This window comes from Liolophura sinensis, chromosome 2, assembly GCF_032854445.1.
Source record: "Liolophura sinensis isolate JHLJ2023 chromosome 2, CUHK_Ljap_v2, whole genome shotgun sequence".
Taxonomy (NCBI): Eukaryota; Metazoa; Mollusca; class Polyplacophora; order Chitonida; family Chitonidae; genus Liolophura; species Liolophura sinensis.
In genome coordinates this window covers 25268821-25289940 of record NC_088296.1, presented here as the reverse complement: position 1 = coordinate 25289940, position 21120 = coordinate 25268821, and the positions used below count along the sequence as shown (strand labels likewise).

The window sequence follows — 21120 nt, the reverse complement described above, 5'->3', positions numbered from 1 at the left end:
AGCAGAAGAACGGTAGTGGGAGAACAACACCACCAATTGTGCTGTCAACACAACTGTTCCAACCAGCAGGAGAAGAACGGTAGTGGGAGAACAACACCACCAATTGTGCTGTCAACACAACTGTTCCAACCAGCAGGAGAAGAACGGTAGTGGGAGAACAACACCACCAATTGTGCTGTCAACACAACTGTTCCAACCAGCAGGAGAAGAACGGTAGTGGGAGAACAACACCACCAATTGTGCTGTCAACACAACTGTTCCAACCAGCAGGAGAGGAACGGTAGTGGGAGAACAACACCACCAATTGCGCTGTTCCAACCAGCAGGAGAAGAACGGTAGTGGGAGAACAACACCACCAATTGTGCTGTCAACACAACTGTTCCAACCAGCAGGAGAAGAACGGTAGTGGGAGAACAACACCACCAATTGTGCTGTCAACACAACTGTTCCAACCAGCAGGAGAAGAACGGTAGTGGGAGAACAACACCACCAATTGCGCTGTTCCAACCAGCAGGAGAAGAACGGTAGTGGGAGAACAACACCACCAATTGTGCTGTCAACACAACTGTTCCAACCAGCAGGAGAAGAACGGTAGTGGGAGAACAACACCACCAATTGTGCTGTCAACACAACTGTTCCAACCAGCAGGAGAAGAACGGTAGTAAGAGAACAACACCACCAATTGTGCTGTCAACACAACTGTTCCAACCAGCAGGAGAAGAACGGTAGTGGGAGAACAACACCACCAACTGCGCTGTTCCAACCAGCAGGAGAAGAACGGTAGTGGGAGAACAACACCACCAATTGTGCTGTCAACACAACTGTTCCAACCAGCAGGAGAAGAACGGTAGTGGGAGAACAACACCACCAATTGTGCTGTCAACACAACTGTTCCAACCAGCAGGAGAAGAACGGTAGTGGGAGAACAACACCACCAATTGTGCTGTCAACACAACTGTTCCAACCAGCAGGAGAAGAACGGTAGTGGGAGAACAACACCACCAATTGTGCTGTTAACACAACTGTTCCAACCAGCAGGAGAAGAACGGTAGTGGGAGAACAACACCACCAATTGTGCTGTCAACACAACTGTTCCAACCAGCAGGAGAAGAACGGTAGTGGGAGAACAACACCACCAATTGCGCTGTTCCAACCAGCAGGAGAAGAACAGTAGTGGGAGAACAACACCACCAATTGTGCTGTCAACACAACTGTTCCAACCAGCAGGAGAAGAACGGTTGTGGGAGAACAACACCACCAATTGTGCTGTCAACACAACTGTTCCAACCAGCAGGAGAAGAACGGTAGTGGAAGAACAACACCACCAATTGTGCTGTTCCAACCAGCAGGAGAAGAACGGTAGTGGGAGAACAACACCACCAATTGTGCTGTTCCAACCAGCAGAAGAAGAACGGTAGTGGGAGAACAACACCACCAATTGTGCTGTCAACACAACTGTTCCAACCAGCAGGAGAAGAACGGTAGTGGGAGAACAACACCACCAATTGCGCTGTTCCAACCAGCAGGAGAAGAACAGTAGTGGGAGAACAACACCACCAATTGTGCTGTCAACACAACTGTTCCAACCAGCAGGAGAAGAACGGTAGTGGGAGAACAACACCACCAATTGTGCTGTCAACACAACTGTTCCAACCAGCAGGAGAAGAACGGTAGTGGGAGAACAACACCACCAATTGTGCTGTTCCAACCAGCAGGAGAAGAACGGTAGTGGGAGAACAACACCACCAATTGTGCTGTTCCAACCAGCAGCAGAAGAACGGTAGTGGGAGAACAACACCACCAATTGCGCTGTCAACACAACTGTTCCAACCAGCAGGAGAAGAACGGTAGTGGGAGAACAACACCACCAATTGCGCTGTTCCAACCAGCAGGAGAAGAACGGTAGTGGGAGAACAACACCACCAATTGCGCTGTTCCAACCAGCAGGAGAAGAATGGTAGTGGGAGAACAACACCACCAATTGTGCTGTCAACACAACTGTTCCAACCAGCAGGAGAAGAACGGTAGTGGGAGAACAACACCACCAATTGCGCTGTTCCAACCAACAGGAGAAGAACGGTAGTGGGAGAACAACACCACCAATTGTGCTGTCAACACAACTGTTCCAACCAGCAGGAGAAGAACGGTAGTGGGAGAACAACACAACCAATTGCGCTGTTCCAACCAGCAGGAGAAGAATGGTAGTGGAAGAACAACACCACCAATTGTGCTGTCAACACAACTGTTCCAACCAGCAGGAGAAGAACGGTAGTGGGAGAACAACACCACCAATTGCGCTGTTCCAACCAGCAGGAGACACTTACATCATATTACACTCAGCACTGGGGATATGTTCACACAAAACTGATGAAATACAGCTTCCTGTCATTTTGCCTCCATTACTGTTCATGCAAACGCTTAAACAGTAGCAACCTACAGGCCCCGACACTATGGCCAAAGCTGAACGAGGTAACCAAAGCGTTACTGTTATAGTGATTTATTGGGCGTCACTTTCTACAGATTTAGAACCCGACTTGAAATACTGTGTTGTTGTTGTATTTAACACACAACTTACTTCAACAGGCCAAAAATGAAGGCCTCAAATTTCTGTCTCATGGAGACAAGGTCAGACCTGTTCCTGACATCCTTCACAAGGTCGTGGACAGCTCGGGTGGATGGACCTACAACCAGAGAAACCAACATTTCAGTTTTTAGAAAACTGACGAAGACATCTAGCCATTACATCAGAACTCATGTCAATGATGTAAGAGATGAACATGACTGACATGTTTGAAGGTAGCTAGGAGCCAAAGATACCTACTGCAATGAAACGCAAAGACACAATGAATTTGTGTGAATGAGCAATGTGTCACATGACGCAAACTTTTGGAAGAATCAGGCCTTTCTATCGACGTAGGCATTTGAATTGTCAAGATTTTACCAGATAGGTTTAGATGTCATTTAGAAAGTGAATTAAGTAACAGTATTATCGTTATTAGGGATTACACTTTCTGGGTATAGCACAGATTCTAGTGCTGAAATTTTGGCTGAGACCACTGCGGGTTTCGAACCAACGACCTCAGAGTCAGGCACCTAACCGCCAGCAATACATGTCAACCGTCTAGACCACTCGACCAACAATTTGGTCTCAGCCAAAATTTCAGCACTAGAATCTGTGCTATACCCAGAAAGTGTAATCCCTAATAACGATAATACTGTTAAGATTTTACCATTTGAAAATACCCTAAATGACCTAAAATGTCGTCCACGACTAAGCTGATCATTTATCCATGTTCTGAGATTTCAACTGGTGTTAGAAAGGTGTTTCGAGAATTTTTTGGAAGTTATGATGACATACTAATAGGAAAATAAAAGTTTTCAGCTTCAAAAGTAATATTTAATGACATTTATTTGGCTCTACCTATGTACTTTGGTGTTCGAAGGTGAACACATAAACAGAAGTCCCTGATAAATGTTAATACTACCTTGTATGGGGGGAAAAAGTCTGCTTCTCCAACACTGGAGACTCACCCAGCTCTGCTGATACTTCAGCCACTCTCCACACAGTGACCTGAATACGACCGAATACATGGAGACCAGACATGTACGGCTTGAGTCCATCGCTGATGATACGAGCAATGGCAGGGCAGAGCTGTGACAGGACCAAGTGACCTACTTCTGGGGTGTCCACGCTGTTCCCAAGACGTAGCTGGGATAAAGAGACGTCAACCATATAGACCTTGTCTCAAGGTGTATAATACCACATTGCCAGAATACAAGAGATGTATTATATAGTTACAAGGTGACTCAATGATAGGATATACAAATATATGAACATTACTGACAGAATATATTTGCGTATCCTATCTCTGAGTCACGATTTAACGAATTTATCCTGCAAAGACCCGTCAATTCAGTGCAGAAGACCGGTGTATAGTTGAATCGCTTCAGTGAAGTGACCATTGTTGGACCCCAACGAAGGGAGATAACCTACTCAGCAGACACATTTTGACATCATCAGCAGGATTCAAGAATATATCTGTACTCCACGTGACCACTGTTGTCCAATGAAAAGTGGGTATTTTGTCTGATGTGGGATAAATACATTTATTGTCTACACCTAAACTAACGTCACTCATTAATGTGCATACTTCTACATTGGAAAGTGATGATAAAACAAATGAAACTATTTATTTTTTGTACATATTTGAAAAATCAATGTTGTGCAAGATTGATCCAACTGTCAAACCACCTTGTCGAATATCATTGAAGTATAAATTAATGCTTTATACTTATACTTAAAAATGTGTATTTTTATTATCCAATGTTGATCTTTCTTACAGGGATGTGCAATGCAATGTTATCAATGGTAACAAGAAGATACATTCACATTAAATGTTATTTGTATGTCACATTTACAAATGTTACATGTTAAGTTTCATAATATAAATTGAAACAGAGTTGAGCTGAGTGTATTACCTTGTCAAAGGGCCCTTTGCTCTGTGAGAAGTGTGCCACCAATGCTTCGGCGGCTCTGCATATGTCAGACAGGTAAACTGTGGAAGAGAGAGTTAATCCCATCAGGAGTATGTACATAAGAAACTGCCACTCATGTGAAACAGGTAACTATAGGGTTTCTAGTCTGCTGTGACCCAGGTGGTGAAATCCTTCAATCATTACACATACGTGTAGATTTAAGCATACCGTGATGATCAATAGCCGTTAATCAAGGAGTTAGTTAAGGTCACATTTCGTGACTGAAATAAACCCCTAACAAGAAGCCTGTACTGTTTAAGCCAAAGACAACACTCATACATTTACATATACATACATATGTATATTACATATACATTTTGATCAGACCTTTTTTTTTTGTTTTTTATTTGTATTCCAAAAAATGTCAGTGGTCCTTCTCGTCGAAACCACGACGAACCAGCCAGTCATTCACTCTGTTCAATTGTCTAGCCAATTGTTGAACATTTCAAGTAAATTCTCGTATGTATCAAGGACTGGCAGTTGATTTACTAAATGTCATGCACTTACCTCTCTTCTTCTCCATACACGTGACATTTGTGTCAGAGTTGTGGCTCTCTCCCATCCCTCGGGGGAGAGGACAGCAAACTCTGAGGGTGGGGCGTCAATACTGGAGTCTTCATCTGAAGCAACGTGGACGTGCAGGGGAGCTGAGGGCACGGGTACACCTGTAATCAACAGGTGAGAAAATTAGGACTCGATAGTATTGTAGCCTGTGTAAGAGTTTAGCATAAATGAGCACTGGGCCCAAGATTTCCCTGTGACTACACTTTGTGTTGAGGAGGAAAGACGCCTTCTTGCATCTGTAATCAGAGGATGAGACAATTATACATCACTGTGGCACTGATTCATATTATCTTGTCTCAGAGCCACCATAACTGAAGGTCCACGGGTTTCCCTATGATTTTGACAAAAAGACACAGCTACACCTGCAATAACCAAATGAGTGAAAACACCAGCACCGAGACAGAAATTTTGGTCACGCCAGTTGCATTAAACACCGGTCCAACAGTCCTACATGTAGCTTTGATTAACCAGTACTTAGTTCAGCACAGTGACATCACCTACATGTAAAACCAATCATCTCAGAACATGGCAAGAAGCTGTACACTTATGTACATGCAGAGTCAGGTTATTCGTTTATAACTGAAGGACCAACTAATATCCAGGAAAACTAGCAGGTCTCTATTAATGAAACTGTCAGGTGACCTTTTTCAATTTTGACTGGTTTTTCAACTGGTCTTCAAAACAAACTTCAAAAAAAGATTTCACCCCAGGAGAGTTTTAGACCCCTTCTTACCCTAATTTCTCAGCCTTTTCAGATAGGAAAGATCAACCTTTCAGAAGAATTTATGCACAATTTTATTTCGAATTTGTAGACAAAACTACACAGGTCGGATTGGCCAGTTTCAGGGCTTCACAAAAAGTACAATATCATCAGTCTGCACAGAAAAAGACCTTCAGAATATGCTTGAATAAACATCCTGCAAACATGTGAAAAGGTTGGAGAAATAGTGTGTAACTGATCTGACAAGTGGCATTACTGTGTAACTGATCTGACAAGTGGAATTACTGTGTAACTGATCTGACAAGTGGCATTACTGTGTAACTGATCTGACAAGTGGAATTGCTGTGTAACTGATCTGACAAGTGGAATTACCGTGTAACTGATCTGACAAGTGGCATCTACTCATTCCCTCGTCAAGGCTGGGTCTGAACTCACAATATAAAGTACAGGGCCCATATACAATAACACTGCCTATTCTCAAATTTTCACTCCACAAACAAACAGAAAGACATTACTGGAAAGGCACATTTGTCACATGAGTATCATATGTGAGCTCATGATCATGTATCAAGGGTTAATTCCCAGGACCTAATTTATAATCTCCCACAGTCACATGTGATTACATATGGTCGCCACATTAGGCCGTTCTTCTTGTGAGCTCTTTCTTGTTTAAAGGAAATGCATGTACAATGTATGACTAAAGAACAGGAAGTGAAGGCGCTCAGGAAATATGCCAGCCATGAAATTCAAACATACCGTAATTCTCCAACCATTTTGCATGTTTGCACGGCGTTTATTCAAGCATATCTGAAGGTATAATTCTTTTTAGAATAATAAACTTATATCTTTTGTGAAGCCGTGAAATTGGTCAAATCCAATCAATGTATTTGTTTATTTACTTGATTGATGTTTTACTCAAGAATATTTTACTTATACGACGCCAGCCAGCATTACTTCATTTATATGTAATACAAATCACATTCACTTGTCATTCCATAATTCTTCTCATTTTTAGGACAGACATTAGTAGTGCTGAAAGCAGAGAATTACACTTCTCCCCTAGTCTTTTGGAAAAGTAAAGATATGAATACACTGTTCGTTAGGTATACTAAACATGTGGAAAAGATAAACTAAATATTTCAAGCTATAATTACATGTATTTTGGCTAAAAAGAGCAGACAAGGTGTCCCAAAGATTAGACGAATTAGGCTATTGTCACAACTGAGCTACCATACATGTGTATTCTTTAACAAAGTAATTACACCATTATGCGTTTTTTTTTTTTTACAGGATGCTCATTATTGGCAGGCATATTTTACAGGCACTGAAGGATAAATGAATAAGTACTATGAAAATAGGGGTATGGTTTTAAAGAAAATGAAGGAAGATCAGCAGAAGAAAAATTTCACATTTGAGGCATATTTCGGATTTTATGCATATTTCTGTCAATGGCTGAGAATATTCAGAAATGACATTATCAATGAACATACTGGGAAGGCTGGACCAGCTTTGTACCCTTAATTTGGCTCCCAAATCATATTTATACAGGTAATAAATGATAATACTTGCTTGGGTTTCTTACCTTAAACAAGTTTAACAATTTTTCAGTCATACGATGATAGCAAAATGTACTGGTACATGTCCATGCTGTGTTTATTTATCTATTTATTTATTTGCAGGCAGCATTATGCAAATCAAGTACACATGGTATACTAACAATTGCTCCTTATGCAATGCCAGTGCACTGTGTATAATACAGCCTGATATATAGGCCAGTGGTAGCTGAACCTACAGAATGATACCAGCCGGCAAAATCAGGAGACCAAGTTCTGGTAAATCAATAACCTGCTAGGCCTGGCTTCTGCTCTGGCTGCCTGGCCTGTACCAGTGTGCCAGGTTAAGAGAGTAGATGTGCTGTGGGGTGGGGGGTAGTGGGGGGGGGGAGCAGTACCATCAGCTGACACTGCTGATGAGGATGTGGACGGATTCATTCAAACCAGGTGGGGGAGTTATAGTGTGGTAAGTAGCAGGAGGAGGCCAAGGAGGGGGTATTGCCTGTAGAGCAGCACATTGACAGTAAGGATACTAAATGGAATGTGTGCTTTATTGCTCACCTATAAACATGCAGACGTTTACACTTGTGTACACTAAGCTACATGTTTACATCTACATTTACAGTATAAATATGTAGACTAAGCTACATGTTTACATGTACATTTACAGTATACATGTGTACACTAAGTTACATGTTTACATGTACATATACATGTGTACACTAAGTTACAAGTAACATGTACATTCACTGTATACATGTGTACACTAAGTTACATGTTTACGTGTACATTTACTGTAAGTATACCAGTGAGGAAATATATTTCACCTTGAAGATGTCAATCTAGTTAATAAATTATACCAAAAACTGTGAGGAAATTTACTGACATTCTCAACCCAAAACAATTATTGAGATATTGCACCTTGTTTTTCCTAAGTGACATGTTGAAAGAATCTAGCCATTAAGCAATGTTAAGTAATTTTACATGCTGTTGATTTGCAAAATTGTGGACAAATCACATGAGAATCACAACCTGTTTTACCTGTCTTGGAGTTTGCATGCAGAGCGAGGAGAGTGAACAGCTGAGTGTTACATGTATAACATGGGTTAATGAGAGACTCTGACCTGGTTCATCACCACCCATCTTAGTACATTAAATCCATGGAAGGAATCAATGAGATACAGTCCAAAATTTTCTAGCAAAATAAGAATAATTTGATCCAGATAATAATACTATCAGGCCTGTTTTTGTGTTCATTGGAAGCATCAACTTTCCTGAAGACGAAAAATGACCACTAATTTTACCACGAAAAATGCATTTTTTAAGCAAAGAAAAAGCAAAAAACACCTTTGTTTTGGTGCCAAAACATTTTCCAGCATGATATTACATCATCTTTCTAACCAACCTTCAGAGATCTTTTCCAAATCAATAGGACTCTCAGGCAAATTGTGTAACTATCTTAAGTGACCTTAAAATTCCACAATACAAGAACTTTTTTTTTTGGAGGGAAATAATGTCATGTGATATTACGTCTGGTGCTAAAATTTACACTTTCCCCACAAAGATATCACCCCACCTTCCGAACACCTCTCAAAGCACATTTCTAAAATCAACAGAACTCCCAGATTCTGGAAAAATGAGCAACTTAGACATGGATGAAATTTCAGACCATTTAGGGTAGTCATGGATGACATTTTATGTCATTTCCCGTAACTTATTCAGTGTACATCTATCTCCGCACCCCCGCAAATTCAAAGAAGGAAGAAAAATACCCAGCCATTTTGCCTTTTAATAATCCTAGCATGCCTCGCAAACTTGTAGAGACATTGATAACCTCGGGTCTTACATATACATTATAAGATGGGTTTATTTACGTAGGTCAGGTGTCTGGTATTACCTTTGGGTGAACTGTCAACAGCCCATGGCCCTGGGTGGGGCACCTGTTTGGGTGTGGTCTGACCTTGTGACGCCGACGAGGGTTTACCCGCAACAGGGGAAGTGCTCTGCTGGCGTTTTGGTGAACACTGAGGGCTGGGCAATGGAGAATGAAATGACACTTCAGACGCAAAACTGACACTTTTACGTTTTTCCTTCCTCTCCATGCTGTCATCATTGGCCTCGCTGGATTGCGTTTCGCCAAAGGTGCCACTTCCGCTCGCTATCTTGGCTAAGTCGCCTGATGGTGTTTTCTCTGGCCTCATCACGTCTGGTGCATCTCCCCCGCAGGCACACTGACGCGCCGTGAGAGGAAGGTGGACGTCCTGCATATAGGTTGTTCTGTACCAATCCATCATGTCAGCAAACTGCGAACTGTCCAAGTTTTCATAAAGACAGTCCACATAGAGGGGATGTCCATCGCATGCATACGAATGACGGTGATTGGTCTTAACTCTTGCCCCAGGGGTAAAGTAACCTTCGTACAATCGGAATGGGTCACTCAGGGACATTGATCTACATCGCCGTTCAAGTTTGCGTCTCCGTAGGCATGACTTTAACGGTTTGCGATCCTCGCCTCCACTTCCAGAGCTATTCCCGCCCGACAGATTATCACTGGAGCCCCTTTGAGAGTCTGTTTCTGATGATCCTTGATCAGCGTGGTGCCAGTTTCGTCCTCGCCGTAAGACCACCCCGTTACTCGCTAAAACCGTGCAAGCTGCCTCTGTTGCACCACTTGCACAAAAGTTTTTCGACATTCTGTCCGGGTTACTGCCGTTCTCCGGGGAGCTTGAAGACTCATTTTCGTGCACAGAGTACATATCATCAGTCGTTCCCAGGCCACTGCTCGAGGAGTGCTCTTCCAAAATCAGCTCCTGGCCACCATCTTGAGCAGGGCCTTCTGGTGGCAACGATTGCCGTGATTTAGAGGGGAGATAACTCTGGTGGGTTTCAGGAAAGCGCTCATACTTGTAAGCGTACATTTTGGTTTCCTGCACTGAAGGTTTGACACACATGCAGGAGTAAAAGTCCATTTTCTCTTCCTCACAAATAAAACTTGGGGGCAGGTGATTGGGCAAACTGTGGTAGTACACACATCCCCCGTCTGTTTCTATAAACTTATGCCGACTATCCCAAACATGACACCCTGCTGGAAACTGATCCGCCATCGGAGGGGAGTGGCGGTTGTCATGGTAACCAGGGTCAATCCCTGAAGAAGTGGAGCTCGTGCTGAAGCCACTGCTACTGGACGCAGACTGGGGTGCATGTCCCGTACCGCTCTTTCGTCCAGATTCAGATCTTGAAGCACGACTATGCCGAGCCTGCCTCTGGGGAGCAACCTCTATGTTGAGTCCCTCCACGACTTCACCTGGGTGCATACAAACGTGCTGTTGTAAATTCGGGTAGTATGGCAACGGGTGGAAATTTTGTGGGACCTTAGGAGAAATCCCGCCACAAGGGTTTGTGACCCCACCCACCCTGGGTGTAAAGAACACAGGCTTTGATGGTGATGAAGACGTGGGGCAGGAGCTGGGTTCTGTTGGAACTGGGTGTACCGGAGAACTCGTCGGTGATCTGTCGGTCAGGAAGCTCAGGTCCGGCAGTGAACGGTGGGAGTAGAAGCTTTGTGTATTTCGTCGGCTAGGGGAGAGGCTGGAGCCTCGTTTCTCGCGCAAGTTGCAGCGTGGCACAACAGCGTCATACGTTGGAAATCGTCGTTCCTCCTCCTGGCCGATGGGTCCGATGCTGTGTGGCCGTATCAGTGCGCAGCGTCTGGCCCCATCCTCACAGTCAGGAGGTCTTCGCACTTGAGCAGACCGGGACAATCTTGTCGGAGAGGGCTGAGGAGAAGGTACTTTCTGAGATTCGGGACTTGGGGGATGTTTCAGGCAGGGGAAAGCTTCGCATGGTCTATCAGGGGATGTCTGCATTTGTTTGTCACTCAACAACTGCCTGTCTGGCGAGGAGGTTTGAATTCCACAGTCCCGAGTGTTTGGCGGAAACTGTGCTGAGAAATTTTTAGTACCCTGCCATGGTGTGACTGGATCTGCCAGGAACTGAGCAGGACACTGGGTTTCCCTTTCTGTGCCAGACAAGGAAAATGCGCTTGGGCACGCATGTAAGCACCTGGCCGGTGACGAAAGGCTTCTCTTATACGTCCTCGGCAATGTGTGTCCCCGTTTATATCCACCAGGTTCAGAGGTCTGAGGAGACGTCTGAACACCTGTGAACTTCTGATCCATGTGGCCTGGAAACTTTCTCTGCCGGATGTCCGTGCTAGTCTCACTTTCGGACGAATACGTATAAAACCTTGGTGGGAGTTTCATCGGTCTTTGGGGCAGAGTGGAGGGCTTATCCTCTGCTCCACCTTGGTCAGAAAACACACTGTCCTTGCCTTCACTGCTTAACATGTTTCCTTCGCCAAGATTCTGGTCGCTTAAACGATCCGTTCTCATCTTCTGGTAAATTTCCACCAACGAGGTTGCAGATCCTCGTAGCATTTCGGCAGCACTCTCGTCACTGCCTGTGTCTTGTGAACTGGTCACTTCCAGACACCCTGACATCTTCTCTAGCCAGTTCTGCATGTACAAATCTGGCATGCTCTTGCTTGTACTTTTCTCCTTGGTTGCCGTGTCCTGACTGGAGTTTGCAGAAAGCTTTCGTCGCTGTTTGACATTCCTCCAGGAGGTCAATCTACCCTGCTTATCTGCTCCCTCAATGCTTTCTGTAGATGTAGCTTGTGATGTCATGTGCCTTCGGTTCATGCCACTGTTTTCTGAGTGACTTCGGCAAGGTGCTGGGGCTGTCCTGGACTGACCGGAATGCCGAGTTGATGACCGATGGTTTCCTAAGTCGACATGCGTCTGAAGACTTGCAGAGATCGACCCCTCCATATCATCTTGTGACGTACAGTTTGACTGCGAGCGACTGCCTTGTTGATCGCTGGACCATGATCCCTGGGACATGACCGAAGCCAACGACGTTGTTTGCTTCCCACGGTGGCTAAAGAATGATAACATATACAGTTCTTTTTTCGTCCCACAGTCTACTTGAAACTTGGATGTATCGGAGGTGCTTGCACTTCCTGTCATCGCTCTCGCACCTTTATCCAGGCTGTCTGTAGAGATGTGCGAAGGCATCTCATTCGTCGGGGTTGGAGTAAACAGGGGACCATCACTGATCTGCAGCATGTCACTGGAACACATCATCTCGCGTTCACTTGTGGACATATCCACAGAGTTATGTTCACTGGCGGAGAGTTCCGATTCATACTGACTCGCTCTAATACTTCCGTCGACCGTTGACGACGCCTCGTTCACGTCAATCGTCATTGTGTCTGAGAATTCCAAAATGGATGGCGTTGAAACTCCTTCGGAAGGCACAGTTTCAAGGAGCGAGTCTTTTAAATTGGTGTCAAACTGAACGGAAAAGTCTTCATCATAAAAATAATCATTGCTGAACCCATCCTCCGGCGAGGGAAGATAAGTACTCCCATCGCTTCCGGCACCGCTGGAGCGCACACCATGGGTGGGACTAGCTACTGACGCATCACTACTGCTCTCCTGCATTGGAGGGGCAGATCTGGACCCTCGTGGCGAATAATGTCTAACAGTGTCACTGTCGCTAGACTCCGGGCTCGAGAAGCCAAACGCGTTTCTTGTCTGTTTTGTTGGAGAAAGCTGCTTCCAAGTGATGACAGAGTTTGGAGACCCGGAACTATCGTCCTGATTTGGGCTGTGCTTCTGCCCCCAAGAAATCACGACTTTCTGCTGATCGCTTTCTTGAACAGGTGGCTCTGTTTCAGAATCACCAGGAACACCATTCGTACATTTTACATGAGTTGGCGACAAGTCTTTCCAAGTGAGAAGTGCTTTACTACACTGACTGTTGTCATCTGCACACTTCACGTTCGCTTGCTGATCAGTGACAGTCGGCAAACCATTATCCACGTTCCAGGGCCTTAACGTCTGTGATCCGATTGGCTCGTCCGCAGAGGTCTTCACTCCATGTGAACCACCACCATTTGCTTGGGACACACCATTCCAGGTTTTCTGTCAACAAATAAATACACAAGTTTAATTTTTTTTTAATTCTAAATAACTAAGGTTAACACAATCATTAAGACAGCACTTTCTATCCATGAAAACATAATCTCTTGTTTCAGCCGAAACCAGAAACATTCTGGATCAACAAGAAGATAAATTAAGCATGGTGTAAAGGGATAAAAGAACCTATATCTATAAGCAATTCACGGTGTAAAAGGATAAAAGAACCTACATTTATAAGCAATTCACAGTGCAAAAGGATAAAAGAAGCTACATCTATAAGCAATTCATGGTGTAAAAAGATAAAAGAACCCACATCTATAAGCAAATCATGGTGTAAAAGGATAAAAGAAGCTACATCTATAAGCAATTCACAGTGTAAAAGGATAAAAGAAGCTACATCTATAAGCAATTCATGGTGTGAAAAGATAAAAGAACCCACATCTATAAGCAATTCATGGTGTAAAAGGATAAAAGAACCTACATCTATAAGCAATTCATGGTGTGAAAAGATAAAAGAACCCACATCTATAAGCAATTCATGGTGTAAAATGATAAAAGAACCTACATCTATAAGCAATTCACAGTGTAAAAGGATAAAAGAAGCTACATCTATAAGCAATTCATGGTGTGAAAAGATAAAACAACCCACATCTATAAGCAATTCACAGTGTAAAAGGATAAAAGAACCTACATCTATAAGCAATTCATGGTGTGAAAAGATAAAAGAACCCACATCTATAAGCAATTCATGGTGTAAAAGGATAAAAGAACCTACATCTATAACCAATTCACGGTGTAAAAGGATAAAAGAAGCTACATCTATAAGCAATTCATGGTGTAAAAAGATAAAAGAACCCACATCTATAAGCAATTCATGGTGTAAAAGGATAAAAGAACCTACATCTATAACCAATTCATGGTGTAAAAAGATAAAAGAACCTACAGCAATTCACAGTCTTCATACAGCACCCTCAATGTAAGCCCTCACAATCTCTATTTTCCACAATGAAACATCTAATCGCCTGGAGAGTTCAGCATGGTGCAAAAAGATAAAAGAAACCATACCCACCCTATTTCTTCTAATTTTTGGGACACCGGGTCTGCTCGTTTTAGCCAATATACATGTAACTGTAGCAGGAATTTTGAATTTCTTTTCTCTCACATGATTAGACCATCTAACGAACAACACTCATATCTTTACTTTTCCAAACAGCTGGGAAAAAGCTTCCTTCAGCACTACTAATATCTGTCCCAAAACTAGAAGAGTTATAGGCTATCCTCCAGGTGAAATATCCTCACAAAATATCGACAAGAACAGATGGGGACAGAAAATCTGTGCCTAAGGTGATACACCCAAAGAGGTACATGTAGTCAACACATCTTCTACTCTTCTGCACCATTACCCTCACATCCTTAGGACAAAAATAGACCCAGAAACTTGACACCCCTGCTACTGAGACTACCCTATCATAAAGGGTTACACACATTGCAGGTACGCTTCTTTTTTTCTTTTCTCTCTGACAGGGAAATGTTGAAACTTCAAGCACAAGAGTACAACATAGAAACTGTATTTGTACTGATGAGTAAAGCATATGTTCTGTTTACCCACAAAACTGAACCTTATTCAGGAAAAGACACCCTAACAGCAGTATAGTAGCACTCATTCTAATAGTTCATGAATCACGGATTTTTATACCAACAGCCCTACCCTTACTTCCTCCAGCTACATTAAAAAAGAGTTCCAGATGGAAAGATTGACAGGTAGTATACCAGCATATCTCAAGTACAAATATATAATTATACATAACAAGTTTCATTAAGACAGAGTTGATCAAAACTACCAAACGAAGGCAGCCATTTTGACAAAATAACCTCATTTTAATACACTGATGTGAACAAAGCATCAGGCTTTCAAACACTTAAGATCAAGTTGTTAAAAGAAGATCTTTCAGTATTCCCATCTCTAGCTATCGGGGCCTGTGTCATACCGGCTGAATGTTATAATGATGATATCAGGGACTACATCAGCTAATTTCCAGGATTATGTATTTTATCTACCAGTACAGGTGAAAAATTATTACCTTTTAAATGAAGTGAAATAATGTAGTTCGACATACCAATATAGTTACAAATTCCCTGCCAATATGAGCAGAACGGCTCAGGTCCCATGTGCTGGACATCTGCTTCTAAACAGACTAAAGGCTGTTAAGTATAAAACCCTCTTCTATGATAATAGACCGCATCAGCTTGTGACAGGTAATCAATAGGTGTTAGTGGACAGGTGTGACAGGTAAACTACTGTACAGATCACCATGCAAAGGTATAGAAATGTATGTCTTATAGTACTGACCTTCATAATCACAGTGAAGGGGTACAATTTTCCTTCATATTGCTTCCTTGTAAAGAGTCTTCAAATATTGTCAAGAGTACTTCTCTGGACAGTTATAAATAAACTGCCAATATACACATATACCATTTCAATTTATTGCCTCTGTTGGGTCAGTCACTTACAATATACACAATTACTTTGAATACTGTATTTCACCTTAAGTTTTGGATGTTTCAAGTGACACATTTTTCTTGATTCTGATTGATTCATCCACCCTATAGGGCCATGAAAGCATTGTTTTGTGAATTTCTATTACTTTCGTATCAGAAAAACTTAAGTGTTGGCATCAAAAGCAAGATTTTAAGGCATCTGTAGGCTTCTGGAATTCCATTTTTACATTCCAAACTTTAGCCACGTGCTGATATTCATTCTAAATCCATTCCACTCAGAAATATTCAAACTCAAATCCCATAATTTACAAATGCAGTTTGTTGCATAATATCACTACTTCGAAAACACTCAAATTATCAAGTTGTTTTAATGAAGTTTGGTGACTTTCTTATCAGAAAACTTTGCATTAACTCATTAACTTTGTATTAAGCGTTGGTATCATTAAGGCGTTTGTTTGCTCTGAGAGTCCATGTTTACATCCGAAATTTTAGCTGAAATATAATAGTTTCTGAGTTCTGAATTCATTCAAATTCACTCAACTCAGAAACTATTCAACACTTGAATCCCGTAACTCCGTTTGTTGAGAAACCAAATTTCCTTATGCTTAATCAATCTGCTCAAAGGCAAAACTATGAATAAAATATGAACTTCTTATTGTACACTTTGGCTGGGGACTATTCTATCCATGGCATCTACAAACATATATATACTTTTCTTCATGGAAATAAGGGCAGCGCCCTTAGAAAAATCGATATTCCATTTGCAGAAAACCCATTGCATAAGACAAGAAAACCTGTCAGACATGAACCGTCGTATAAACTCGTCACAACTGCTGAGCATCCTAAAAAAACGAATTGTGCAAGCCGATTTGCAGCTGCTGCCTCATAACAGTTGAAGAATAACAGCGATGCAACATGGGATAAATTACAGCAAATTCGTCTTTCCAGCCAGATTTCTGCAGGGTAAAATCTAATACTGTGCCCCTAAGCAGAACGCTGGCATTATGCCTCTTTGAGGGCAATGGAGCAGCCATTATCCAAGGGAATTTGCTTTTCACCAATCAAACATGTCAAATGCAGTCTGAGTCATAGGACGAGGCGGCGACTGCAACCGTGCGGTAAGAGCCACAAGTATCAGATCAGAGGGCTCAGAGGGGGAGACAGATTTATGAATAAGTCATTTATGTTGTTTTATTCTTTTCACCAGAAACATTTTCCGCTGTAAGTATAGGCCACCCCAAGGCTTACACAATCACACCGCATCAAGGTGAAGTCAAGATACAATGTTTTATGGTCAAAGTCAGTCATAGGCTAACCTGTTTAGCACATTATGCTATCATTTTCCAGCAAAAAAGTATCAAAACAAATCGTTCTACAGAAAACAGAACCTTCAAAAACCATGGGTATAGGGAAATCCTGTCCCTACATAAACTACAGCACATAAAATTGGAACTACCGTCGCCATCAGTCTTTGATCAACATTCCTACTGGGAAAAGGCAAGAAAAACTGGACTTTGTTAATGCTTTAATAATTAGCTTTAATAAATCTGAACACTTCACTCATTCATGCAACACGTTTGTATTTGGAGCTTTTTTATTTGCTGTGCACATGAATGGGTCTACAGCTTTGACATTGTAACAAATCACAATTCTGATTATGGAACAAAATACATGTAAATCGGTCTCATGAAATCTTATCATACAGAAACTGAAAGGAAATCAAAAACGTACAATTTGTGTTTCATGTTACATGTAATATACACTAACATATGGTTATGGCTCCCATGCTCATGGTTGCTGCTGTATTATAGACTTGGCGCTATCATATTACACATGTACCCAGGGCTAGGACTCCAGGGTAGAGCTATGTACCATACTTACAGTGGACTACTAGCTACCAGCACAAAACATGTACCTCTGCAAAACTGAAAAGTTACTATAAAAACCTGATTTTACTATAAAATAATCATGCCTATAAACTCAAAAGTTTACATGTATATTTAATGAAGCCACCATTTCTACTTTTATTCTACAAAGTTACTAATTAACTCTCAATTTTTTTTTCATCTTTCCAGACCTGCTGAATGAGGTTATACTTTACACAGCAAGCTCCACAGCGAAACTTCCACTGCCTAGCATTGCGAAGGTTACTGACCAGAACTGACACAGCAAGCTCCACAGCGAAACTTCCACTGCCTAGCACTGCGAAGGTTACTGACCAGAACTGACACAGCAAGCTCCACAGCGAAACTTCCACTGCCTAGCACTGCGAAGATTACTGACCAGAACTGACACAGCAAGCTCCACAGCGAAACTTCCACTGCCTAGCACTGCGAAGATTACTGACCAGAACTGACACAGCAAGCTCCACAGCGAAACTTCCACTGCCTAGCACTGGTTACTGACCAGAACTGATCCCCAGCACCTGCACCGTCCAAATTTATACTGTCCAGTAAAATGATAATCCACATGTACAATACTACCAAAAAGCAGTGATTATTTAAGTACAGTGTGCTTTACAGTTATAACTGGTACTTAATAAAACTTTGCATACCTTTAATTTATTTATTTGATTTTTGTTTTACGCCGAACTCAGGAATATTTCAGCATTATGGTGGGAAGAAACCAGGTAGAGTCCGGGGGGAACCCACAACCATCCGCAAGTTTCTGGCAGACCGCATACCTTTAATATTTATTTATTTATTTGATTGGTGTTTTACACTGTACTCAAGAATATTTCACTTATGTGACGGGGCCAGCATCATGGTGGGAAGAAAATGCACACAGAAGCAAAACCCATGACCATCCACAGGTTGCTGGCAGACCTTCCCATACCTTTAATAAAATCTTGTGAATGCATATTTTTAAGTCTTACCAAAAACAAAAAGAGAAACCTTTAGTTATTATATTACACATGTACCTCACCATAAGTGTTCAAACAATAAAAGATTTATATGGATGTATACTTTGGGAAATCAGTCCTGATCTGGGACATTGTGCATAGCAACACAATTCTAAAGCATCTGTTGAGAATTATGGGGCCAAATACTGGCCAATGGAGCACAGACCCTGTCACTGCTATTTATTTATTTATTTATTTCATTGGTGTTTTACGCCATACTCAAGAATATTTCACTTATACGCCAGCGGTCAGCATGTTGGTGGGAAGAAACCGAGCAGAACCCGGGGGGAGCCCATGGCCATCTACAGGTTGCTGGAAGGCTTTCCCACATACGGCCAGAGAGGAAACCAGCATGAGCTGGACTTGAATTTACATCAACTGCATTGCTGAGCGGCTTCTGGGTCATTACGCTGCTCTAGCGCGCTAACTAACTAAGCCACAGAGGCCCCTGACACTGCTATTGTGCAGCACTGCTATGTCCTTACCATACATGAGTAAGTGACTATATGTATGTCATCACTGGCTGGGATACAGTCAATGCCACACCAAGCCATACCATCCTCTAGAGCAAGGCTGTGCCCATGGTTGTTGCTGAGCTGACAGTTGCATAGGCGAGAGATCAGGGCTATATCCCTCTGACAACCAAACTATACATTGTAAGTGCAGGTGACCCATCAGTTGAGTAAGTCATATCACAGCTCTGAAATTCTGAGTTGCTATTACTGATCAAGACAAATGTGTCACTTGCCATTGAATCTTGTACAGGTACAGATGCATGTGCGTTTAGCTTACCTGCATACTTTACCTGCTCTGTTAGACTTTTGACTAGAAAGATATAACCACCATGTGGTAGAACTATCCATGGACCCCTTCTCATAGGAGTGGGTAAGTGAAGGTCATTTACCCTTTGCGCGACGAGTGAGTGAGTGAGTGAGTGCTTGGGGTTTAACGTCGTACTCAACAATTCTTCAGTCATATGACGACGAAGGAATCCTTAGAGTGCATGTAATGTGCCTCCATGTTGCAGGACAGATTTCCACCAATCTTTTATCTAGTGGTGCTTCACTGAGACGCCTTACTGAAGGCAAGCAAGCCGCCCTGCCTGAGCCATTATACTGCTACGGGTCAACCAGTTGTTATACTATCCCCTTCATGCTGAATGGCAAGTTACAACGTCCTCTTTTAACCTGCTCATAGGAAGGCAACACCCTGTCATCATCAGGGTTCAAATGACTTTCTTGTTCACTTATCATCTGACTGTTGCTAAACACCAAAATCAAGAACTTTTCCACTTTATATAAACACAATGTACAATGGCAGTTAGATTTATGGGTAGAGGAAATTGGAATGCCTTGGTTAAACCACCAATGTAACTGCCACAGAGTTTTAATTGCAGCTGTAACAAACTTTCTCACCAGATACATTAATTACATCAGAAATTATAACCAAGTGTTTGACTGAGTTGTTTACCTTAGATTCAGTTGCCAGGGTAACCAGAGAGGCTGGATGCATGCGCCTTTGTGCAGCATTGTCATTACAATCCATGGTCCTCTAGAGAGAGCCGCCACTGAGTTTGTGCTGAAAGTGAAAGTGAAGGGTCAAGGTCAATACACACTAATGCCAGAGTGGAAGGGTCAAGGTCAATACACATTAATGCAGGAGTGGCCACATTGGTGTCCATGAACATATTCATTTTAACAAATGTACATCATCTCACTTTTAATGACTTGCTGGTCTAAAATAATTAGTCTTCCTCCTGCCATACAAGTCAAGACTGAAAGTGAAAGTAGACATGCAACTGTTATCCAAGGTCAACATTTCAATATGAAACAGACTCTTCTTACTTTTCCTACATACTTGTGTCATATTTAATAACCCTTTAGATTTAATTGATTGTTTTGGGGGGCTTTTTTCAAGCCATGTTATATTATGGTGATCACAAGCCATACTCAGGAATATTCCACTTATGTTATACAGTCGTCAGTTGTATCAGTTGAGGAAACCGGAGTGATAATCCCATTAAGAGGGCACAAAAAGAAAATTATCTTGAAATTGACCCCATGGAAGCTGCAAATCTGGAAAACTATATACAAACTAAGAAAACAACTTTGTAAACGTCTTAGTTTTTCAAGCCTTTCTCAGACAACTTTAATGTTTGACTAATTCCTCTTATATCATATCATTCATTCAATACCAGGTAGTTTTTCTGTCAAATTTGAGTTCTAAAATGCATAAACTTAAATATCAACAAAAAGACACTGGGATTTTTTTTTTTTTTTTGGAACAAGCTAACCTATGTTACTTAATATCCATCTATATAATAATGAAATAAACACAATCTAAATGACGATACATTTTGTC

The 21120-nt window shown here is 42.0% G+C and overlaps 1 protein-coding gene across 1 annotated transcript in view; it reads right to left on the bottom strand.

The window, feature by feature from the left end:
- LOC135462604 (uncharacterized) overlaps positions 1-21120 on the bottom strand; it is a 41799-nt gene that overhangs the window by 6273 nt on the left and 14406 nt on the right. The window contains exons 2-7 of the mRNA XM_064739829.1: positions 20230-20337; positions 9272-13361; positions 5040-5201; positions 4480-4556; positions 3532-3709; positions 2576-2681 (exon numbers count right to left, since the gene is read on the bottom strand). Coding sequence (XP_064595899.1) covers positions 2576-2681; positions 3532-3709; positions 4480-4556; positions 5040-5201; positions 9272-13361; positions 20230-20304 — 4688 coding nt within the window. The 5' untranslated portion in view covers positions 20305-20337. The remainder of the gene's footprint in view (positions 1-2575; positions 2682-3531; positions 3710-4479; positions 4557-5039; positions 5202-9271; positions 13362-20229; positions 20338-21120) is intronic.